Source organism: Epinephelus lanceolatus, chromosome 1 (assembly GCF_041903045.1).
Source record: "Epinephelus lanceolatus isolate andai-2023 chromosome 1, ASM4190304v1, whole genome shotgun sequence".
NCBI classification, from domain to species: domain Eukaryota; kingdom Metazoa; phylum Chordata; class Actinopteri; order Perciformes; family Serranidae; genus Epinephelus; species Epinephelus lanceolatus.
This window is the reverse complement of record NC_135734.1, coordinates 16,643,173-16,666,536: the sequence shown is the minus strand read 5'-3', so window position 1 is coordinate 16,666,536 and position 23,364 is coordinate 16,643,173. Positions and strand designations below refer to the sequence as shown.

At 40.5% G+C, this 23,364-nt stretch overlaps 1 protein-coding gene across 2 annotated transcripts in view; it reads left to right on the top strand.

Annotated features, from left to right (window-relative positions):
• camk1b (calcium/calmodulin-dependent protein kinase Ib) overlaps nt 1–22,416 on the top strand; it is a 46,842-nt gene extending 24,426 nt beyond the window's left edge. Inside the window, exons 3-12 of one of the 2 annotated variants that reach the window (XM_033627115.2) lie at nt 8,721–8,852; nt 15,049–15,123; nt 16,366–16,504; nt 16,626–16,752; nt 17,117–17,192; nt 17,444–17,556; nt 19,657–19,735; nt 19,970–20,057; nt 21,217–21,340; nt 21,492–22,416. In XM_033627115.2, coding sequence (XP_033483006.1) covers nt 8,721–8,852; nt 15,049–15,123; nt 16,366–16,504; nt 16,626–16,752; nt 17,117–17,192; nt 17,444–17,556; nt 19,657–19,735; nt 19,970–20,057; nt 21,217–21,340; nt 21,492–21,589 — 1,051 coding nt within the window. In that variant the 3' untranslated portion in view covers nt 21,590–22,416. The remainder of the gene's footprint in view (nt 1–8,720; nt 8,853–15,048; nt 15,124–16,365; nt 16,505–16,625; nt 16,753–17,116; nt 17,193–17,443; nt 17,557–19,656; nt 19,736–19,969; nt 20,058–21,216; nt 21,341–21,491) is intronic. The other variant, XM_033627114.2, reaches the window with a different exon arrangement.
• The last annotated feature ends 948 nt before the right edge of the window (nt 22,417–23,364 follow it).

Sequence of the window (23,364 nt, the reverse complement as noted above, 5' to 3'; positions counted from 1 at the left end):
TTTATTCATAATGAAAATCAACATTGATATTGAGTTTACTTCCAAATGACATTTGTACTGCACGTCTACATTGGCACAGACACCAATGTAACACACCAGATGGTAACAAAGGACCAAAAGTGTTGTCATAAAAAGAAAACAGAACAAGCTCCTGTTAAATCCAAGAACCAGCTACAGCTGTCATGGCAGTAATGACATACAGAGCGGGCCTGGCTTGGATCTGCAATGAGACAATGCAGATTGTGTTTGTATTGTGGTGATTGCATGTAAAAATGTGTCAGTAATAGTTAACAATATGTTGACCGTACTGGTTGTCGTCATTGTAAATCATCAGAGCTGGACTGGTTTTATCTGTGTAGATGTAGCCACGGCCTTTTATACTGGTCTGCGACAACATGTTTGTACTGATGTAATGTGCCAGTGTGTTTGGTGCATGGGAGTGAGCATAATGCATGCATGATGGCATGTGAGATCCTAATTCCTTGTTTTTTTCATTCCTTTGATGCACTGAGCGAGGCATCGTGGGATACACACATAAAAAGGTTGTTTGTAGCAACAGAAATTAAGCAACGCCGAGTCTGTATTTTAAGCAGGCAGCTTACTCGGAGACAGAGAAGAGTAATAAAGAGATGAGTGAATGAACTATGCTAATATTTGAACTTACTGAGCAGTGAAAACCAAAAGGCTGCCTCTTGTCCACTGTTTGTGCAGGATACAAAGTGTTTGGAAACGGAATTTGTGCACAATAGCTCAGTGTCCATCACTAGGATATATGTTATTGATTGTCATGTAAATATTTATTCTGTTTGGGGCTATAGACATTTACATTTTGTTGCTGCCTGCCTATATTTAAGCTATTGTATAACATATTTGCGCAGTGAGCTCCTGAGAACACGCCCTACTGTTTGGATAGTGGCAGTAAGCGTGTCTTTATTGAAGGTTTAACAGCTAATAGCTTTGAAGTGGAACTGTGTGTGTGTGTGTGTGTGTGTGTGTGTGTGTGTGTGTATCCTCTTCCTGGACACAGGTCCCATCGTGGTGATAGGAATGTCCTGTTGGGAACAGGAACAGCAAACACAGTTGTTTACCTTATAATCCAGCCAAAACCTTTGCTTAGAGTAGGCTCTCAGCAAACTCAGCACAGTACTCAACACCCATCAAATATTCATCACAGAAATGCTCTCCATATTGTTTGGGCCTGCATTGTGGCAGGGTAAAAACTGACTTTTGTATGGTTTTTTTTTTTTTTTTTTTCCATTAGATTGTATTTCTTTGCCCTCATCAAGTAAGGTTTGTGTGATGTCTGTGCCACAGCTGGACACAGGCATCTTCTACCATTCTGTCCCTATAGTAGAAATATTGTTGCTTTCCAAATGTATGGGGTCATAATCAGCTACTTAACATTGGCAGGGTTCCCATGGTCATGGAAAACCTGGAAAAGTCATTGAATCACACTTCACAGGTCTGGAAAAGTCATGGAATTAGTGAAAATCATAGAAAGTTTTGGAATAGTCATGGAATTTTGTCATAACCTTCCACGTAATGTAACCTAACAGCAAATTTATCTCCTGAAGATGTCGACATAACATAGCTCTAATATGCATCGATGTGTGACAACGTTTTGGTGGGTCCATGTCATTGGTCCAACAGCCCATTGGTCCGACATCCCATTAGTCTGACGGTCCACGGTGCTGAACGGCTCCCGGCGGGCGTATTTTTACCTTTATTGTGCGCCGCGACCGGCTCTGGGTCAGCTGGAAAAGGCTTGCGGCGAAGCAGGCTCACAGCTTATGTTTGCTACTTTCTTTTTCATTTTAACCCACACCATGATCTTTTCCTAACCCTAACCCTAACCAAGTGGTTTTTGTGCCTAAACCTAACCAGACCTTAACCACAGGGCATCATGATGATTTCGGAACGGACTTCGGAACAATGGGTTTAATATGGTCGGAACAATGGGATGTCGGACCAATGGGCAGTTCCCCGTTTTGGTTACCATCACGTACATCTTTTCGTCTTCTCCCCATGTTACGTCTCTCACTTCATGTTTACCAGCTTGCTAAAATTACGTTTGAATAGAGTTTGAATCTGACATGTTTAAAAAATGCTGGGAAAGAGAAGTGTGGCAAAAAAAGTTTTGAAATTATGTCAGTGAAAATGTGTGGGAACCCTGTTCAATCAGCACCGTCTGCAATCCCAACCTTCCACTCAGGTGTCGGGGCAGTTCCCCTCAGGAGATATTTTTAGAAACTTAACAGCTAAACTGACAGTATAGAGCACTTTGAAACTATATCTTAAATCAGGGATTCTGAAGGTTTTGTTGACTGAATGTCATTTTGGGGGGCCAGCATATGATTGAGGATAGCACAGGAAAGATGCACACACTTTACTTACTTTTTATGACTTTTTTATGACATACTAACTCCTTACTAAAACTATAGCAGTCAACAGTGATATAGCCTATGCAGCACTCAAATTACATTCTAGTTGTCTGCTTTTTAGTACTTTTGAAAGTAATGAAATAGAGAGACAGTACAGTGTTTGACATTAGGGTTGGACCACTGTGAAAATTTTCAAAATTCTTTGGTATTAAGCCAAACTCAGGATAGGACCAGTATACCAAATTTTACCAGGTGTCCCACTTGAGTCAGCAGCCGCTCCTGAGCAGAGCATAGTGACACCATGTTCCCACGGAAAACTAGCATCTGACTATTGCGCAGTGCATAACATCAGAGCTCTGTGTCCACATTGAATACATTAAATATGCACTTCCATTACATCATGTAAACATACCATGTAAATATCAGCTGTGTGCTACAGGTCAGATTGGAACTGGTTAAAAGATGGGTGAGTTCTTGCTATCTTGTTTTTTTCTTAAAGCAGAAAACACACATTTTATATTTTGACCTTAACTTTACATTGTAGCCAACAGCAATTAGCCTCGCTTGTTATTAGCATGGTCATTTACGTTAGCAGAAACTTTTGGCTCTTCAGCAATCTTTCTCCAGTCAGTTGCTCCCCTATTTAGGTTTTGTGGTGAAAGAAGCAGGTATCATGTAGATAATTCCTCATTTCAGCTTTGTGAATCGACTGTTCTTCATCCATTGCAACGCTTAAAGCAAGTGACAGGAATAAATCAAAACATGGCGTGCAAAGTGCAGCTCAAAACGGTGCTTGCAGCCAGCTGGGACAACTATTTTGTCGGCTTCAGATCTAATTATATTTTGATATTGGGGCAGTTTTAGTTTTCTTGAAAAACAAATTTTGCCATGTCTCCTCTTGTTACGCCAAAAAACCGTGTTATTTGTTACTAATGTTATATGAGTTGGATTTAGATTTAGGCTACTTTTTAATTTGCCAAAACGTATCAAAATGACAAATTCTGGTTCAGCCAGTTCGCATAAAATCCAACCAGTTTAATCTCATACACCGGACCAGACCAGCAAAACCAGTATTTTTTCCCTACGTAAACCTTTCAACAATGTCGTTGTTGCAACACCTAAGCGTTTCTATCAAACATAAAAACTGCGCATGATTTTATTCTCCGCCTGCTCATCTCCATCTTCTTCATCAGTGCAAATGAAAATCTTTCTAATCTCAGCATTTTTTACCTGGATGACACAACAGTGAGTTGTTATTGTAAGCAAGTGGCACTGGCAGTAGAACTGAGCAGACCACTGCCAGCCAGTAGCTTAATATAAATATTGCTGTCATGCTCAGAATAAACATCACCATGTGCAAAAAGGTCTTGTTTCATGGAATGTGCTGCATAGTTCACAACATGCAGAATTCACCTGTTTTAAATGACATGTTAGAGATCATTGCCCACCACAATGACAATGTTACCGTGCAGTTCACTGACATTCAGAAAGAAGGAAGTCTTCTCTGGGACTACATGTAAACAGTGCCCAGTGCCATTTGATGACAAGAAGTCAGAGGTGAAAGACTCTTGTTTCTGAAAAACAGGCTTCTCTGCAGTCCAGCTGAACTATGTTTGTTGTTTCACGTAATTTGGGGAATAACTTAAAAGGGAAAACATGATGCAGTGTGTGATTACTTCACAAGACAACTATGTTCTGCTGGAAGGGGGTTTGCCCGCAATCAACTAGGCAATGGGACTATCCATAGTCAAAAGATACATTAGTGTTCTCAGATTTTCCCAATGTTTGTGTGAACCACTGTTTGACACTTCCCCAGAGCCCCTCGGTGGGAGCATGGAGAATGTCAAGTAAATCCTCCAGATGCTACAGAGGAATTTGCAGCACTGACAGCCTCCTCCACACAGCTGGATTCCTGCCAGAGCTAATGGCCTTTCTGTGACAGTTTTACTTTCTTGTTGAGATGTGACCACAAGGCCTCAATCCTAGGATAATTGTTACTTTGATCAGGAAATGGCTTCAGTGTTCTGTTAGCTTTGAGCTTTTGAGGTTAATAACACCAGAGAAGTTGTATGTAGATCAAAGTATGTTTTGGAACCAGAGATTAAATGTACCTGTTTAATGAGTTCGATACATATTAGCTGTGATACTGCTTGTTTAACTAGTGCACCTTGCTTCATATCCATAATTATTTTTACATTCTTTCCTATGATATCTTCTCAGTCTTGGGTTTCAGACCCTTTGTGGTATTCCTTGATATGCGGCAGGGATCACAGGACATTTGCAACTTACATATATTGGTGTTTCTTGGCTGTTCAAAAGGCTGCGCTTCTGCATGAAATACACCGTTCTGCAGTACCAGAAAACTTTGAGAATCCTACAGTGATTTAATGCTGCAAAAATGTACAAAATTCAAGTATAGATGTAAGCACTTTAAAAATGGAATCAGCAAACCCACCTTAGTTGTTTGGTCAGGAAACTCTTGTAATAACAGCGGCAACATGATAAACATTTTCAGGTCAGAGAGTACATGCTGCGCTTGGTGCACTTTCAGGAAGTACACACTTATTTTCCTGATTAAGCACCCAGAGGATCTGCCTGAGGAGAAGAGACCATTTTCCTGTTCAGAGCTGAGTGACACAGTGGGAGAACAAATATAGTTTGTGTCCAAGCAGTCAAACACACAGTCAAACTGAGTTATGGGAAAAATAAAATCTTTAAGTCCTCTCCGGTGTTTGGACCAAGAAGAGGTTCTACTTTGTCATTGATTTTGACAATGTACTTGTTAGCATGATTTTTCTGGACAGTTGCTTTACTCTGAAGAGGATGTTGCTCTGAGTGGTTGTGGTTTGTGGGTCATGCACTTTCTTTTCTGGTCACAGTGGCATGGAAGCATGCAGTCCTTCCTTGTTTGTAAGCTGATAAAGTATCTACAGACCTAGTGACTGGATGATTGTGGTTCCTCTCCCCACACTTACAGGCTATGTGTGGCCAAAGAGATACTGTAAGACAGCTGACACCCTTGCCCATACCGACACCCACACTCACACCCACACACAGTTTTGTTTTAATGACTAATAACGTAACTTCAGGAGATGTTTTTACATTTAGCAGTTTGCAAATTGTATCAGCCGCTGGTGGTCAATGTTTGATTCTCAACAGTAGGATTGGGTACTGACCTCGGTACTTTTAAGGGTACTGACCAAATTATGTTGGCACTATTAAATCAATTAGTGCCAAATGTTGGTACCTGAGCGCACATCTGGGTGAAAACGCCAGTTAAAGACTAGAGGTGGAAGTGCTACGAGGCACCCTGAAGCCTGGAAGCTGGCCATGTAACTGCAGATTGTCTGTCTGCTTCTTAGTGAGCTGAAACTATCACTGCAGCGCCGATCTGCCGCTATAGTTTCATCTGGTCTATCTCTTTACTTTCTATATTATTTTAATAATATCGTAGAATCACTGCCAGACCAGCAGACACACACAGACACAAGCCGACAGACAGAGACAGAAGTTTAGCTCCGTGTGATTAGGAAAGAGCAGAGGAGCAGAATTGCTTTTAGTCTATATGTCACCCCTGCAGCTTGTTCAAAAATGTAATTTTTGTTATTTAAGAAAAAGTTAAGTACTAACAAAAAAGTATTGTTTGGATACTGGTACCAATTTAGGTATAGGAATCAGTACCAGTTCAAATGTGAACAGTTCTCAACCTCACCAACAGTGATGCAGGAAATCTGAATGAGTTTTAACATCCCTTCAACCTTCCTGCTACATTTAGGAGACAGGGTTTGAAGATGCTGATACTGCCGACATTTATTTGCAGCACTGTTAGTATACTGATAAGATAACAGCCTGTTCCGAAACAAACACGCATTTGTTCACCATGAGTTGATGAGGCGTGAATAACTGCTTGGTAGCAAAACATGAGGAAGCGTGGGTAAGATATGATCTGCAAACTTCCCTGTGAAAATGCAGCCACCATCATCCAGGTGTATTGCCTCTTGAGATGAGGTAACCCGTTTCAGTGGTCTGTGTTTGTGTGCGACACGCTGGCTATTGTTTGAGCAGCTGAACAGAGATAAAAACTATTTACCTCCTGCAGTTAGGTACATTTTGTGACAGCCAGAGATGTAACAGGACCTCAGTTGTTTTATAGATGTATTCATATAGTGCAGCACGTTCATACCACAAGGTTTAACTGAATTAATACAGTCAAAAAGATTTGGCCTTGATGTGGCCAACTCTGCAATCACACAACAGTCTTGAGTTGTCTGGTGAGAGAACGCTTGCAAGTCTGAAACGTGATAAACGTGTGATCTCTCCCGTCTCTGCGATCCATCCCATATGACATGAACGCACCATAAGGTCTTGTTTGTAGGATACACAGATGTTTTGCAATGTGGCTAATTACTGGAACGTCTATATATAGCATAGACTGTATATACTGTATATACACTTGTTTGTATGCTGTATCTGTATATACACCTGAGTGTTCCTTCATTCTGTTTTCCCAGTATACCTTTGGAACATCTATGACCCAAAATGTATGGAATAAAAATAGAGTTGCAAAATGACAGGAATTAATGATTAATTAGTTAATATATAAATATTTAGCCTCTGTTGGGGCTTTTGGGGGGTCCTGCCCTGCCTTTTCTGGCAATTTTTCTTATCAACAAGCTCTATTTTGATGCTTTTTCATGCACCCTGGCACCCTGTTTACATTTAACTTACAAAGAAAAATTTCTGTGTGATCAAATTATTTCAATGGTGAATTAGAAATGGTTGGCAGGCCAACAGGCACCCTATCTTGCTCTCGGGCCGTAAGATGAGTATCACTGCTGTAGACACTAAGTTGCCTAATCCTCAAGGAGCTTCATATATATAATAAAAGAGATGATTCCCACTGTAGAACTTATTAACTATTAAATCATCTGCTTGGAGAAATATGTTTGTCACACAAAAACACAAAACATGAGACAATCAGAAGTTACGCAGGTTCTTATGTTGCGCCATCTTCAGCAGCAGCATTACTTTCACACTTTGCTTATGCTCAACTAAAATCAGTATTGGTGTCATCAGTTCCCTTTCCTTCCTATACCATATATGTCATAGCAGTTGTACTACTAATAGTACTGGTTGAATGTTCAGTGGAAACATATAATTGTGCGATCGGGTTTCCCCATAGCTATTGCACAGCTTTGGATCTGAGTCAAAAAATCTCTGGATCTCGGCCAAAACGTCAGAGGTTGTAAGAAATGTCTCCCTCTATAGTTAAATGGGTCGTGGGAAAATGCTAAAAAAAAAAAAATGCTAGTTTGGGTTCTGTTGCTTTACTTGTTCCTCATTATTGATTTTAGTCGGCAGGGAGAAAAAAATGACATGTAGTAGTTTGTTATTGTAGAAGGAGCCAGGGCTGATGTAGTACCAGTGTATGCTTCAGCATGTCACAGCCTCGCAGTAGACTGTTGTGCAATGTTATCTGTACACATATGGAACATACAGTACCTGGTGTTTAGATATAAGCAATAAAATACCTGGTAAGTGATAATATTACTGCTAGTCCAGGTATATGCTGAAATTGAATAATGAGTTAGCTGCTCTGCTATGTTAATGGCATATAGGCCACTGTTAAACCAAGCTATGGGGAGCTTCCTGAATTCATATATACTTCTAAACTGGTTTAAACACACACACACACACACACACACACACACACCAAATATTTCAACCCATTAAATATTTCATACCAAAGTGATGCTGTTGCAGTATTATTAATTACCATCAGTAAAGCATGCTGAAAGAAAGAAAGAAAGAAAGAAAGATGAAAGTGAAAAAAGAAAGGAAGAAAAAGAAAGGAGGGAAGGAAGACAAAGAAAGACAGGCAGAAAGAGAGAAAGAGGCCATACTCTACAGTGCGTTCCACAGATTGATCATGTACACAGTGACCATCCAAGTGACTGATGGGTAAAACTTTAAATTTAAAACAGTTTTGGGTCAGTCTCAAAACTTGTCAGCAGAACCTCAGCGTTTGATATTGATGCTTCCAAATCATCCCACCAAGTTGTCCCCTCTCCAAAACTTGACTCAGCAGCAACACTAAAGACTCCAGGAGGAGGCTGAAGTTAAAAATAAACCCAATCTGGCATCAGCATGCCAGAATTTCTACCAGCTATTAGGTGTAAGTCGCCGGGTTATCGCACAAGTTTGGCCGATTAAACATCAAAGCAGGAGCTTCCTTTCTTTTCCCCACGATGCTACTGATGCATGTCAAGAGCTCTGCCTAAACACATGAAGACAAATGGACTGAGGTCTGACAGACTGACCTTTGTGTTTGTGTTTCAGGGGAGCTTTCTCTGAGGTGGTCCTGGCCGAGGAGAAGAGGACCCAGAAACTGGTGGCTATCAAGTGCATTCCCAAGAAGGCTTTGGAGGGCAAAGAAAACAGCATCGAGAATGAGATCGCAGTACTGCACAAGTAAGTGGACGTCTGTGATTTCAGACATTAGCAATAATAGACCCTGAATTTCTTCATTAATCAACATAACATGATGCATAATGATACATAAAATAAACCTGCATTTCTAGGCCAGTCTGTATTGTAACCACAAACCGTTCAATGTTTAGCGATGTGCAGCATTAGCCTGCATCTGAAATACTAGCCACAAGGTTCCACATGGTAAATTTTTCATCACTGTATCTCCGTTAGTGCATCATGTACGCCGTGTCGCATTACCTCATATCATATATGTCTCGTATATGATATGTGCTGTTGTAATATGATGCACGTAGTAGTAAGCATCGCATTGACCTTGTCACATGATCACTGTAAGAGTTGGATCCATATATTTAGATGTATATATTCAATAAAGGAAGAAAGAAAGGGCCAGTCCACTCTAATTACTGAAAAATAACTCCTGTCTGAGTCTTGTGAGTGCAATATCACAAGAACGTTGTGAGGGATCTTCTTCAAATGCCCAGTTGGACTCTTTTTAGCTTAGCTTTCAGTGGTCAAAGGTCAAGGTCACTGTGACCTCACAAAACAGGTTTTTGGCTATAACTCAAGAATTTATACCCTAATTGTGACAACATTTCACACAAATGTCACAATAGGATAAAATGATTAAGTGATGACATTTTATATCCAAAAGGTCAAAGGTCAGCTTCACTGTGACATCATAATGTTTTGCAAAAACACTTCTTTCAACCTCACATATCAGGAACAGCAGGGAGACATTTGTTCAGATACTGAATTGGTGACTCTAATCTTGGGTTTTCACCTTGAAAGTGTGCTGATTGTACAGATCTTCTGTGCTGTGGGGGAGACGACGTGTGTGTGAAGCATCCATGTAAACTTTAACTGCAACCTGACTGGTTTGTGGAGGCATACAACCTTCATTCTGCGTTCCTGTTCACCCTGATGTGCTCTTCCCTAAAGCAATCCAATATGAGTGGGTAAATGTTCGGTTCAGAATATTGAAGACTACATTTACTTGGCATTGTTGGGGATCTTCATTTGAAATTAAAGCGGCTCAGATTACTATGGGATGGATTCAAATGTAGCACGTTTGTCAGCTAAACATTCAGTCTGTGAACTCTGCTACAACATAGTACGACAAAATAAGGTTTCAAGATTAGTAATGCTGTTTACACCCATTTTCCTACCTATCTATGTTATGTAACTTAAAAATACTATCATCAGACACATTCCGCCTCTGTTTATGTGGCAGGAGTGAACATTAGTCATCCTCAACATTTGTAATGGTTTCTGAATGATGAAGACAGCTGGAGAACAATTAGAAACAAAACAGGATGTGGGCTCTATACAGGATGATTTTTTTTCTTTGGCAACCATTCTGTTTTTCCCCAAATGATGTTTTTTTAGCATTCTGTATCTCAAATGGCTTGAAAAAACATTGCATATAGCTGCCGCAGAGTCTGCCCCCCGGTGCTCCAGAGACTTGGGCTGAGTCCTGAATGTTTCCAGCATCTGGCTCCGCCCTTGATATCTAGCCATCAAGGTAGGGAATTCCACAGCAGCTTGTATTTTAGGAAATGATATCTCGGTTCATCTGGAAAAACCACAGACCTCACTCTGAGGTATTTCACTGGAACTAGTTTCTACTGAGGAAATATTTCCTGTGAATCATGTCCTGACCTGAGTTTTCCCGAACAGCAGCTTTTGGAGAAAAAAGACTGCAGTTGTTCTTCACATGTAAATTTTCAATGCTGTGACAATCATTACACTAAACACAATAGTATTAACTTCCATTTTGTTGGGGTGACAAGAAGTTGGCATTTTTTTTGTAAATTGGGAGAATGGACCCTTTAACCTAAGCACAGACTACAATAAAGACAATACATCAGTAAACTAGGATCACAGTGCTGTACAAAGTGTCCTGTGATCTGCCCTAAATATTTAACAGTACCTTAACTCATGCTTTTAGACTCATCAATGTAAATGTTAGCTTGTAATACAGAGTCATGAGCCCAGGTGCATTCACACCTACAGAAACTACCATACATGATTCCTCTTTACTGAGCTCATGCACACGTTTCCTCTCTACCTGTGCAGGGGATACTGCTTTTATGTTACATAAAGACAAAGGCAAGTGACAGTAACTCTCCTTGTAATTGTTGAGCACTTCAAACACACTTCTCCTCAGACGCAGGGAATTACAAGCCATGGTGAAAATGGCTGATCTACATTGGGTCCCAAAGTTATTTTTAGAGCTCTTGTTGCCTGGGTTACAAGAGACACAACTCCAGCCAATATACAGCTATGATCCCTCCTGAGGTGAGGCTGGTGGAATGAGAGTGACGGGGGGTTTGTTAGCAGTTACAGATTCTGACAAATGGGGTAAACTGAGGTAAACTTGGCATGAAAATCCTGGCTTTGTCTAAAGTTTGTGCAGACATCACACCTGAAAGGTTTCATTACTCATTTTAAGACGTCATTCTCGACTCCCCCTCAGTACACAGAGCACGGGGACAGGGTCTAACTGAGTGGTATCAAAAGGTAAAACACCTTAAAGCTGCACTCATGTTTTTATATTATATATTATTTTAATATATTTTAATATTATGACTACATGTAACGTGGAAGGCATGGCTCATAGAGAAGCATCACCCTTAGCTCTGCGGTCTTTCAGAGCATTGTTTTGAATTTGTTTAGATTTGGTCTCACCGCTGCCATTGGTCTTATTCCAGCAGCATTTATGAGTTAAGAACCAGATATTTTATAATGCTTTGAAAAGGTGTAATTGTAAGTAAAACACTGTAATATATTAACATTGCCTTTGGTGTACAAGGTCATGAAATCATCAGATTGAAAACATATTTCCTCCCTTTGGATTATTCAGTCCAGCTAGTTGTTTGAATACAACAATTAAAAATCAGCCCATGTGTTTACAGCCCTAAATTGATTATGTAACTCTAATCCTATGTAATGAAACTTGCAGAATACTTTTTATCCCTCCCCACAACACTGAATATTAACAGTGAAGTAAACCTGCTCTCTTGTTTTTGACCAAAGGAGATAGTTGGCACACAAAAATGTTATCCAGCATAAACATGCTGAGACTGAAATGGTGGCGGAACGTTTTACATCCCACGCTATCACCCCTTCTCCTTCCTGTGATGAACCAGACCTGTCAGTTTTTCTTTTAAGACTTCTGTTATGTCTCCCGCTGTAATTTATCGGTGTTTAATTTCATTTTTCCAACGTGTGTCAAGCACTTGTGACAGTGTTTTGGTCTGAATATGACAATCAGTTAATTTATTGTCAATTTAGTGTCTAATGGCCCAGTTTGTGTCGGGGCAGAGGATCCTCATGGATACACTCAGTCAACTCACCCCTGCTAATGGTAGTTTCATATACCCCTCATGTAGCCATATGATATCATCATATTGGTAAGCTGGCTGTTCATCCTCGTCCCATTTTATCCAGACCAAATATTTACTCAAGCATAGACATGTGCAAATACAGTGACTAATCCCACGGTGCTAAGTCACCTGAAGCCGTGCCAATCGGAGGAGTTGGTGTGGAGGCTCTGTAAGAACTCTGAAAAGACTTATTTCCACGGCTGTATAGCATACCTGTAGCTAGAAATGTCAAGTGGGTTGATCTCAATTAATCCAGATAATTAAAGGGAAAAAAAATACGCCTCCTCCGACTGCAGATATTGTGAGAAGCATTCATGCATTCATGGCCGGCTCACTCAGCACTAAATAAATAAATTAAAATGGTGTCACAGCTGTGAGGAAAACAAATGAAATACAAAAGTCAATTTGCAAAAAACTTAAAGCTGAATATATGCACTGCCAGTGGACACAAGGCTGTTAAATATTCAGAGTAATCCCTAAAATATCTTTAAATAAATTAATAAACTTTGTAATTATTTGAGAAACTCAACAGAATATTCATTAAAGAATAAGTAGATCTTCCAGTTTCACCCAGATGTCAGGCTGCAGAGCTGGAAACATCTATGTTCAGATGACTCACCAGCCCTCAATAGACATCTCAGCTCACTGACAATCACCATGATTGGTGTCCACTATATACACGCTCAAACACACCTGCAGAGGAATCCAAGTCAGTGCACATTAACTGCATGTGTTTGACCCTTTCCTGCGTGTGACAGTGTGTGCTCGAGCTCACATGCTCAACATGTGCTCTACGTGTGCCTGCTCACCCGGCAGGTTTAATCCATCATTCATCCTCAGCCGGGTCCATCTCTCCTTCCACACCAAGCTAAGCAGCTGAATGAAGGTGTCCATGTATCGTTACAATCTGGATAAGAGTCATTGGCGTAATCCAGCATGAGCTCACGCTGACTCACACACATTTACCTCTGGTGCAGCTCAGGCACTTTGTGTTGGCTTTGTCCTCCCACCCTCAAGTCAATTCAATAACACTCATTCATAGTCATTCATAGACGAAATACTGAGGTGAATCAAATGAATGGGTTGCACACACACAAAAAATATGGTAAAATGTTTCAGATGTATTTGAAAGATCTGCTTTGCAAATGCTTTTTGAGAAAGGAGAAGCGCTCAACATGCTACACATAATGTGGTCAGAGACACTGAATGCAAACAAAACCTCCTTTTGTTTTGGAATGGGATGATAACACACACACACACACACACACACACACACACACACACGTGCATGTGTATCTAAGGCTGGGTATCATTTGAAATTTGCATATATGGTTCTTGAGTTATAGTACAATAACAAAACAGTACATTTAACCATACTGTATCTTACTTTTAGAAATAAAAACATGTTTTTAAATGTGTACGTGTGTACATGTACTCCTCAGTTCTGCCTTTCTTCAATGGCAAAATACACCAGATTGCTTTTGAATTAAAGGCCCAGTGTGTAAGTTAGCAGTGAGGTTGTAAAACTGAACCTTTTCCAGTGTGCCAAGCGTGTGGAAGAACTATGGTGGTCAAAACAAAACTGTTAATGGCCCTGTCTAGAGCCAGTGTTTGTGTTGTCCATTCTGGGCTACTGTAGAGACAACCGTGGAAGAGGACTCTCTTCGTATGTAGATATAAACAACTCATTCTGAAAAAAACGTCAAAAAACTCAAAGATTCTTATTTTCAGGTGATTATATACTAATTAAAACATAGCTATGAATATTACACACCATTTCTGCCAATAGATGCCCCTAAATCCCACACACTGGACCTTTAAAAAATGAAAGAAAATTATTTCCAACATTCTTTTATTTGACAAATTGAACATTGAGCTGAATGACAAAACAACAGATATTAAAGTATCAGTTTTCTATTGATACACTTATTAAATACCCATATTTTTTAAACGGAAGAGACAGGTGTAAACAGACATCTTGTCCTCACATATCTCAGGACTGTTGTGTCCCCTGGTTTAGGAACACAATTACGTCACTGTGGTTTACAATAAACAAGGTCTTCTTGTGAAGAGTAAACCTCAGAAAATGCTTCCAGGAGAAATGCAAATGAGCCGCAACATCACGCAACACAGTCCCTTTGAATAAGTGAGGAACATTTAATGATAAATACACGACAATTATTTGAAATGTTGTTTAATATTACATTTAAAAACAAATTATGCAACCCATGAATCAGTTTGTTATACATATTATACTGAAACATGCAGTATGTGATAATGTGTGTATATGAGAGAGTGGTTTGACATTCACTCACTGGCCACTTTAATAGGTACACCTTTTACTTTTATGATTCTGTCATGCTTAGTTTTGTAAAGGTAGAATTTATGGCAGAGCTGTTGTACTGAATTGCATTACATTGTACAGGTGTACCTAATAAAGTGGCCTCTAAGTGTAACACAGGCATGATACACACTGTTACCATACCAATATAAATCTAGTGAGATCATCTTTACACCCCTGTCACTGCACCCATGGGTCTCAAGGGGCAGCAGAGCACAGAGTTCAGCCAATTAGGGAGCTGAATGCCAACATACAGTGTTGCCTCCTCTACAGTCAGGAAGAAGTACATATGACTCTGTGGTGGACACACACACACACACACACACACACACACACACACACACTGAACCTTAACTACGACATCTTAATGGCTCAATAAAATGGACCAGAAGAATTAATAATATTATAAGAATTTCTTGTCTGATTCCTCTTCTCTCCGTCTTCACAGGATTAAACACGCCAACATCGTTTCTCTGGAAGAGATCTTTGAAAGTAAATCACACCTCTACCTTGTCATGCAACTGTGAGTATTCACGTGTGTGTGGGTTTGATATGTGTTCCATACTCTCTCTCCCACACACTGCACGTCACACGCCATTAATTGCACTCTGCAACACACACAAAACGGTACTATGCCTACTCATGAACACCAGTGGGGAGTTCGCCCTCACACCTGCAGCCTGTCAGCCTCCCACCCACCTCAGCCACTGAAATGTCAGAGAGAGAGAGAGAGAGAGAGAGAGAGAGAGAGAGAGAGAGAGAGAGAGAGAGAGAGAGAGAGAGAGAGGACTGATGAGGATCAGAAGCGCTATTAACTGAGGTGCCAGAAGATGTAAATCATTTATGTATTAATCACATTCAATGGCAAATCATAGAAGAGCGCAGCAGAGGGGGAGGGTGTGCGCTTATCAATGAAAGGACTATTCTTTCCTTGAGTACTTCCCTGTTCCCCGGCAATATATTTGTGTTTCCTCAGAATGGCATTTGTGTGTCCTCACAATACAAAACGTATTGCTCCCACAGTACAGCCGGTGCTACAGTCATGGATCTACTTATTTAATTTCATTGTCAAAAAGGAGAAAGACCTGAACAACCTTCTTTATTTATTTATTTCCTCCTTTATTTGTGTGTGTGTGTGTGTGTGTGTGTGTGTGTGTGTGTGTGTGCGCGCGCGTGTGTGTGTGTGTGTGTTAATGCTGGCGTCTCAAACAAACTGCTGGGGATTATCTGTAGACAGAGTGAAGTCTCCATCTAGTGGCCTCTACGTATAACAGCAAGCGGACGTTATCTCACTGTTGATGCTTTCATTCACCCCACAGTGGACTTTTTTTGACTCCAAAATAAAATACTTTTGTCTTTCATGCATTTGTTCACTAGAGATCTATAACTGAAGTACATTTTAAAAGGAGTTTTATAGCAGTTATTTAAGAAATTAACTTTCCTTGTTCTGATGAGTGATGATTTCTTTAACAAAGTCCCGGTTTTATATTTCCATCGTGTCCTTTCTCTCTCAAACTCTTAAGTTTGTCTTGTTTACAGATATTTTCAAAGTAATATGTTCACTCCATGCCTTGGTGGTTGTTGTCCCAATACTGTACTACTACTGTATCTATTCATTGAGTTTCTTTTATAGGTTATCGTTCCTTTAATTTATTGTTATTTTTGTTTTGTTTGACTTGTTTGAAATAAAGTATATTATATCAATACTACATATTCCACAAGCTTCACTTTGCTTTAATGAACAAATCTCTCCCTGTTTATCCAGGGTGTCTGGCGGGGAACTCTTCGACCGTATCATAGAGAAGGGCTTCTACACAGAGAAAGACGCCAGTAAGCTCATTCAGCAGATTCTGGACGCTGTCAAATACCTCCACGACATGGGCATTGTGCACCGTGACCTCAAGGTCAGTCTGTGGGCCAGAGATATCAGAGATATGACTGGAAAGTGTCACTGACATTATTTCACTCCAGCCAAAAATGTGTGTATATGTGTTAATTAACGTTTCTGGTTTCTCCTCATTTCAGCCAGAGAACCTGCTGTACTACAGCATGGATGAAGACTCCAAGATCATGATCAGTGACTTTGGTCTGTCTAAAATTGAGGGCTCTGGCAGTGTGATGTCGACAGCGTGTGGAACACCTGGATATGTTGGTAAAGAAGTCAGAGACTGTCTGAAATTTAAAAATCTGCTTTGAATTAATCAGTGCTGCATGGCAGGGAACACAGAATGATGCAATAGTAGCAAATCCATCTGCAAAATCTCTCATTAAACACCATTGACAGCTACTTGGAAGCTCAGACAGACATTCAAAATCATTAATCATTTTAACTCAGTAAAAAAAAAAAAGTCAGCATAATTTGTATATTGCTTTGGCAACCACAGTATCTTTGCTGAATGCCACATGCTCAACTACCAAATTAATTACTTTGGTTTTTACGGCATTAATAGTGCTGAACAATCATTAAACATTCGTCTTGCTAATGTATTTCCATTCCGTTGTTTTTGTTCTTGCAGCCCCTGAAGTGTTGGCCCAGAAACCCTACAGTAAAGCAGTGGACTGCTGGTCTATTGGCGTCATAGCCTATATTCTGTGAGTACACTTTCTAAGACACGAGCCTAGCCTAACACAGGATAAGAACATTTATCATGTTGACTTAAGGTTTGAAACTGTACTTTAACAACCATGTAATTTGAGTCTTATTTCAAACCAGTCATTGATGTAGTTGTAATCATCTCGTTTTGCCTGCTGACTGCTTTTATAACTTCAGTGATTGTCACTTTAACCTCTTGGGATTCTCCTAGTTGAGAAACCTGACGTCTGTGCTCTCCTGTGTGTCTCAGGTTGTGTGGTTATCCTCCGTTCTACGATGAGAATGATGCCAAACTGTTTGAGCAGATCCTGAAGGCAGAATACGAGTTTGATTCTCCTTACTGGGATGATATCTCTGATTCAGGTACAGTGCGCATCAAGCTATTTTTCTCTAGTCCTCTCATAAAGGCATGTTGTAGATTTCTCACAGAGACAGAACAAATGTGTATATGTCTTTTACAATGTGTAGATCTGAGCATTATAGGGGCACTTCACCCCAAAATTGAAAATATTTTATATTTTTCCTCTTACCTTTAGTGGTATTCATAATTCGAGATTGTTTTGGTGTGAGTTGCAGAGTGTTGGAGATATTGCCCGTAGAGATGTCTGTCTTCTCTCCGATGTAATGGAACTCGATGGCACTAGATGGCCAAAAAAATACATTTAAAAAAACTCAACAGCAATGTCTCTTTACAGAAATCATGACCCGGTTACTCAAGATAATCCACAGACCTTGCTGTAAGCAGTTTCATGTAGGAACTATTTTCTTTCTACTGAACTACATACACCAACCATATCACTGCCAAAAGGAACCGTGCATCTAATGCGAGCTCACCTAGCACCACTGAGCAAACTAACATCACAGCTCAGCCAAGGAGGACGCCATTAATGTTTGCATTTTGCGCTGTCATGACCATGTACCTCTCGTCCATCAGTAGATGCACACTCTCTTCTCCATGGTGATACAGTTGGCAGGTGTAGTTCGGTAGAAAGAAAACGGGTCCTACATGAAACTGCTCACAACAAGGTCTGTGGATTATCTTGAGAAACTGGGTCATGATTTTTCGGAGAGAGACATTGCTGTTGAGTTTTTTCAATGTATTTTTTTGGCCATCTAGTGCTACCTAGTTCCATTACATTCAAGAAATGACAGACATCTGTACGACTGATTGGCGCTTTGAATACCACAGGCCGAGTGCCATCTAGTTCCACAACATTTGAGAGAAAGCAGTCATCTCCAACACCAAAACAATCCAGGCTGTTAATTAATAGCACCACAGGTATGAGTAAAATGTGTTTGTTTGATTTTGGGGGTGAACTGTCCTTTAATGTTCTTAAGAATTTTAATGTTTTTGAGGTGCATAATGTAGTAAAGGTCAGTAGGGAAACACAATGAGCAGCCAGAACATCTTTTGTCAACAACCTCTCTGACCTCAGGTCAGTGCGGACACTGCCCTGGGTCTGCCTTGTATCTTCCCAGTGCCAAAAGCATCTGAATTCCTCTGGATTTATTTGAATAGTAGCCCAGAATCCATCATCCTCCTTCCTCACTGAGCTCACGTAGAGTGAGGTCATTCACTTTATAGTATGAATTGCATTTCGGTTGCCTATATCGGTGATGTCACTCTTTTAGTCACAACGCAAAGCTTGTGATCACATGTGAGGGTTGGAAAGTCGACTCCACATCCAACACATGCTCTGGAAAACCTCAGCAACCTGGGATTGTTTAACGCAGCTTCCAGTCATGAAAAAGTCATGTAAACAAACTTTTTTTAAATATGCAACTAAATTACAATCACCCAGATAAACACTGGAATACAATTACATTTTTCACAGTTAAAAGCAATCTAAAAAAATTCAAACAGTCTTCTCCTGCACTCTCTCCCTTAAGGTGACTGAATACTCTGAGCAGCTGTTTGGCTCATTGTTGTGCAAACAACAGCGGCATATAGCCTCTCTGCAACACAGAGACCTTCTCATCCTGCAGAAATAAAGACATAGGCAGCTCAGACTTATTAGTATCCTCTCACCCACCTGACACTTCTCACCTCGAGCAAGTCCGAGTACAAGACAGAGACCACCTCTTATATAAGAATGTGTCTCCAGAGCCAGTCAACCTCCTTCGCGTTTCGAGAGAGTGATGTCTCAAGTTTTCTGAGATTGAAAATCCAGTCCCTCCTTTTCACCCTACCAGGTGGTGAGCCCACAAGCCAAGGCAATGATCCCATGTTGATTTTTTCTCCAGTCCTGGCTCTTGGACTCGATCTCTGTTCCCTGCTTTAGGCGAGGATCTCTCCAAAGTTTAGAACAAATTTTACACTTGACGCAGCAGCCAAATTTCTGGCATATGTGAATTACCTTGAGATTAGTTTTTTCTTGTTTACAGCACTGAAATGTTATTGCATCAGTGCAACTGGTAAAGTTTGTAGTTCTGAATTTTTTTAACCCTTCTTTTTTGTTATAGCTAAAGACTTCATAGTCCACCTGATGGAGAAAGACCCCAACATACGTTACACTTGTGATCAGGCTCTGCAGCACCCCTGGTACTGGTCCTACACTCCTCCATCATGATGCACTCACTCTGTCATCTGGTTTAAACCATGATACTCTAACTTCAGTGATTTACTTGTTTTAACTAATCCAGGTTGAGCGTATTATGCAACCCTTACTGCTTAGGAAATTCTGATTATGACTGTGGCTGTACATGTGACCTCTACCCATGGCACATACACTCATGCACACACACTCCTATGTTTCCTCACCCCTCTGTTTGTCAGGATTGCTGGGGATACTGCTCTGGAAAAGAATATCCACGAGTCTGTCAGTGCTCAGATCAAGAAGAACTTTGCAAAGAGCAAGTGGAAGGTAAATCAGACATTCAGTTTATCTTGGATGTGCTTTGATTTCTTACATGCGTGATTTATGCCATATGATTTTTCACTTTTTAGTGTGCATGGAAAGAGAAGAGTTTAGCTGCAATAAAAAGTCTGATCTTGGTCCGAACAGCTTTTATTAATTTGAACTTTTGGGAATGGGTTTTGTTTGAATTGTCAGGAACATTAAAGATTTGGGACTGTCACAAATCTGTGGGCCAGTAGTTTCCAACCTGAGGGTCGGGATTGAGAAGAATCTGTGGGATCACAAGATGGTTGCATTTGTGGAATATATGAAAAAGAAAAAATGCTCCACTCAGTAGTGTATTTTTAACAGAGGTAGGAGTAAGTCACATATGTGCAAGTCGCAAGTCTTAACCTTCAAGACTCAAGCAAGTCCCCAAGTTACTCATGTACCTTTCTTTGTGGGTTTTTAGTGATGGAGGAGTTGGATGTTGTGGTGGTTGTGTCACCAATTTTTGTAGCTGCAGACTTTGTATACCCTTGCTCTCTCTTAGTACTGTCATCGACAACATAATCCTTGAATCCAAATTTCATTATTTCCGAGCTAGCCTCCTCTATGATAGCTGCCTCATGCGTTGGCCATTGCTGGCCGGCTGCGTCCCTCTAGGTTGCCAGGTTTGCATGCATTGCACCAGAAGTCGCCTATTAATTTACCAAAAACAAAACGTACTTTCTCAGTATCTAGATAGTCCTATCTAAAATAGTCCTTTTGAGTCATCTGTCTCACGTCTAAGTCTAGACTCAAGTCATGAATAATAAATCAAAGTCGGGTCTTTATCAGTGTTGGTCAAGCAAGTCTCAAGTTGTCACATTTGTGACTTGAATCCCCCACTCCCGATTTTTAAAGCTTTTCTTTGATCTTTGCTCTTTTCCGAGCCAGATACTCTACAGTTTAGCTCTTGAGAAAACCACTAAAATAAAATAATCTGAGAAGCCACAAATCACTCCTTAAATGAACTGCTCACAACTCACAGCTGTGTACCCTGCTGTGAGAAGTATTGCTTTGTACGAAAAAATCTTGGAGCAGTAGGCTGCTGTCTGGGTCCCAGTTGGCCGACTTTCAGATTCAGATGAATGAGACTCTACAGGTTTTGGGTTATATTACATCTGTGTCTTTTCCTCTGCAGCAAGCGTTTAATGCCACAGCAGTGGTCCGTCACATGAGGCGTCTCCAGCTGGGAACCAGTAGCGAGGGGCCCAACCCCACCCTGCCCAGTCCGTGCCGAACTCATCTGTTGGAGGAAGACGCAGGTACAAGCTGTGGTTTAGTTCCTAGTGTCCCTCTTTGTTTGTCTCACACACACTGTGAATACAGCAGTGAACAATTGTGTGGGTTACAGATGTTTTCAGTGTGACAAATGTATTGGTACAGTACTGATATCATGCCCTTCTTCTCACTCAGAGGCTTGTTGTGAGGGTGGATGCTCCCAGAACGTCGACGGGGGAGCTGACCACCTCTCCAACTGCACCTACCGCTGCCACCCGACCAGCAGGGTGTGATCCCTGCGCCTGCTCCACTTACTTGCCTAATCAATCCCAGTGACTTTCCAATTTAAACCCCCTCGGTGGAACCGGAGGCACCATCTCCCCCCTTATCTGGTTAGGAATACAGCGTCATTCCAACCTCTCGCCTGCAGGGGGAGCAAGCCTGTCCAGCCTGAGGAGGAAGACAGAAAATGGGATGAGAGGAGGAAGAGGGAGACTTGATGATGATGATGATGATGATGCATTGGAGGATTACTTTTACAGACTGGGCTGGTAGTTTGGGATGAGTTAAAATGGGGAGAGGATACAATGGAAGGAGGGGAAGATAACCTCCTCCACCAGCATGTCGGGGGGGTTGTTTTTTGCCGATGCAGGGCAGAGCTTGTTGTTGGACACTGTTTTTATTCATGATTTTTGATTCAACCTGTCTCTTTGTTTGTTTTATTGTTTTATATATTTTTGTGTTGTCTCTTTATCTTCCCACTGTGGAGAGTAAATCCAGAGACAATATCTGCATGATCAGGAGAGAGTTTCCCCCATGCATGTTTTATCTTAGAAATATACCCTGTTGCAGAAATGCAGCGTTGCAGTACGATGCAACTGATGGAGTGTTGTGTGAACAGTTCTTAAAGGTGGAAAGACATAGAGCATTTAAATATGTTGCAGTATTTGAAATGAAAGTCACATCTTGTAATTTTACAGATCTGCATTCTGTCTTTAAGTCATGCTTTTAGACAATCAGTGACAGAATAGTTTATGCAATGAACTCCATCTATCTACTATGTAGCCTTTCTTGTGGCGATATAGAGTTTCAATGCAGCAGTTTTCAACCCCCGAACCTTTTTACCCATTCAAGCACAGGGATATATCTTTGTCTAAGGTGCCTTTAGGATATACAGTATGATGAGTTTATTTTCGGGTAACTTCTGAAATGTTTTTTTTGTCTGTTTCTTGCAGCTCGGACTTTGTATGTATCACATTTTCAGCTTTAAGATGCAGCTTTTATGCTTTTTGTCTCAAAGTTAAGTACTGTAATCTCAGAGGGAAGGCCTGCATACATATTATACACCGGTCTAAATTAAAAAATAACATCAATATTAGCATATGAAACTGTAATATTGTTAAATCTTTCTGGAGAGCTTCACCGGGAGCCTCATTTATTTTAAAAAAAATCTTTCAAATTAATGTTTTGGGGGTTTTTTTAGAATTATATAAGTATTTTCCAGCCCCCTTTATGACGCATCCTACAGTACATTTTGTGCAAAAAAAATTGTATTTGCAAGCCTGAAAAATCATTGATCAGTGCTCTTGGCCATACTCAAGACTAGACTTCTTAGTGGGTTGAAGTAGGTCATGTGAATGCAAAAAAAGCAAAACAAAAACTGCAACCAAAATCTGATATGCATCTGTCAGTGTGTACTGTAATCATACCATCATTACATTCTTTCACAGGCACATTTCCTCCACGTGCAGCTTGTTTAGAAAGGAAACCTGGATTAAAGAATGTGAATATGCATCCATTCGACTCACTTCATCTTTATTGTGCGTCCATCAGTGCTTTGTATGTTTGTGTGTGCATGAGGAAGACGCACTCTGTGTTCATTTTTCATTCATTCAGCCCTTTTTAAAAACATGCGTAGACACGCTTACAGCAGTGTTGGCTCTTTTACGATGTAAATTGTTGAGAGGAGAATGGTGTTGGGTGTCAGATGTAGAGGAGCTTAATGCATATTTGCTCAGATTCTCTGTGCTTCATTTTGGAGCCTGTTCCAGTCGGGACCTGAGGGTGG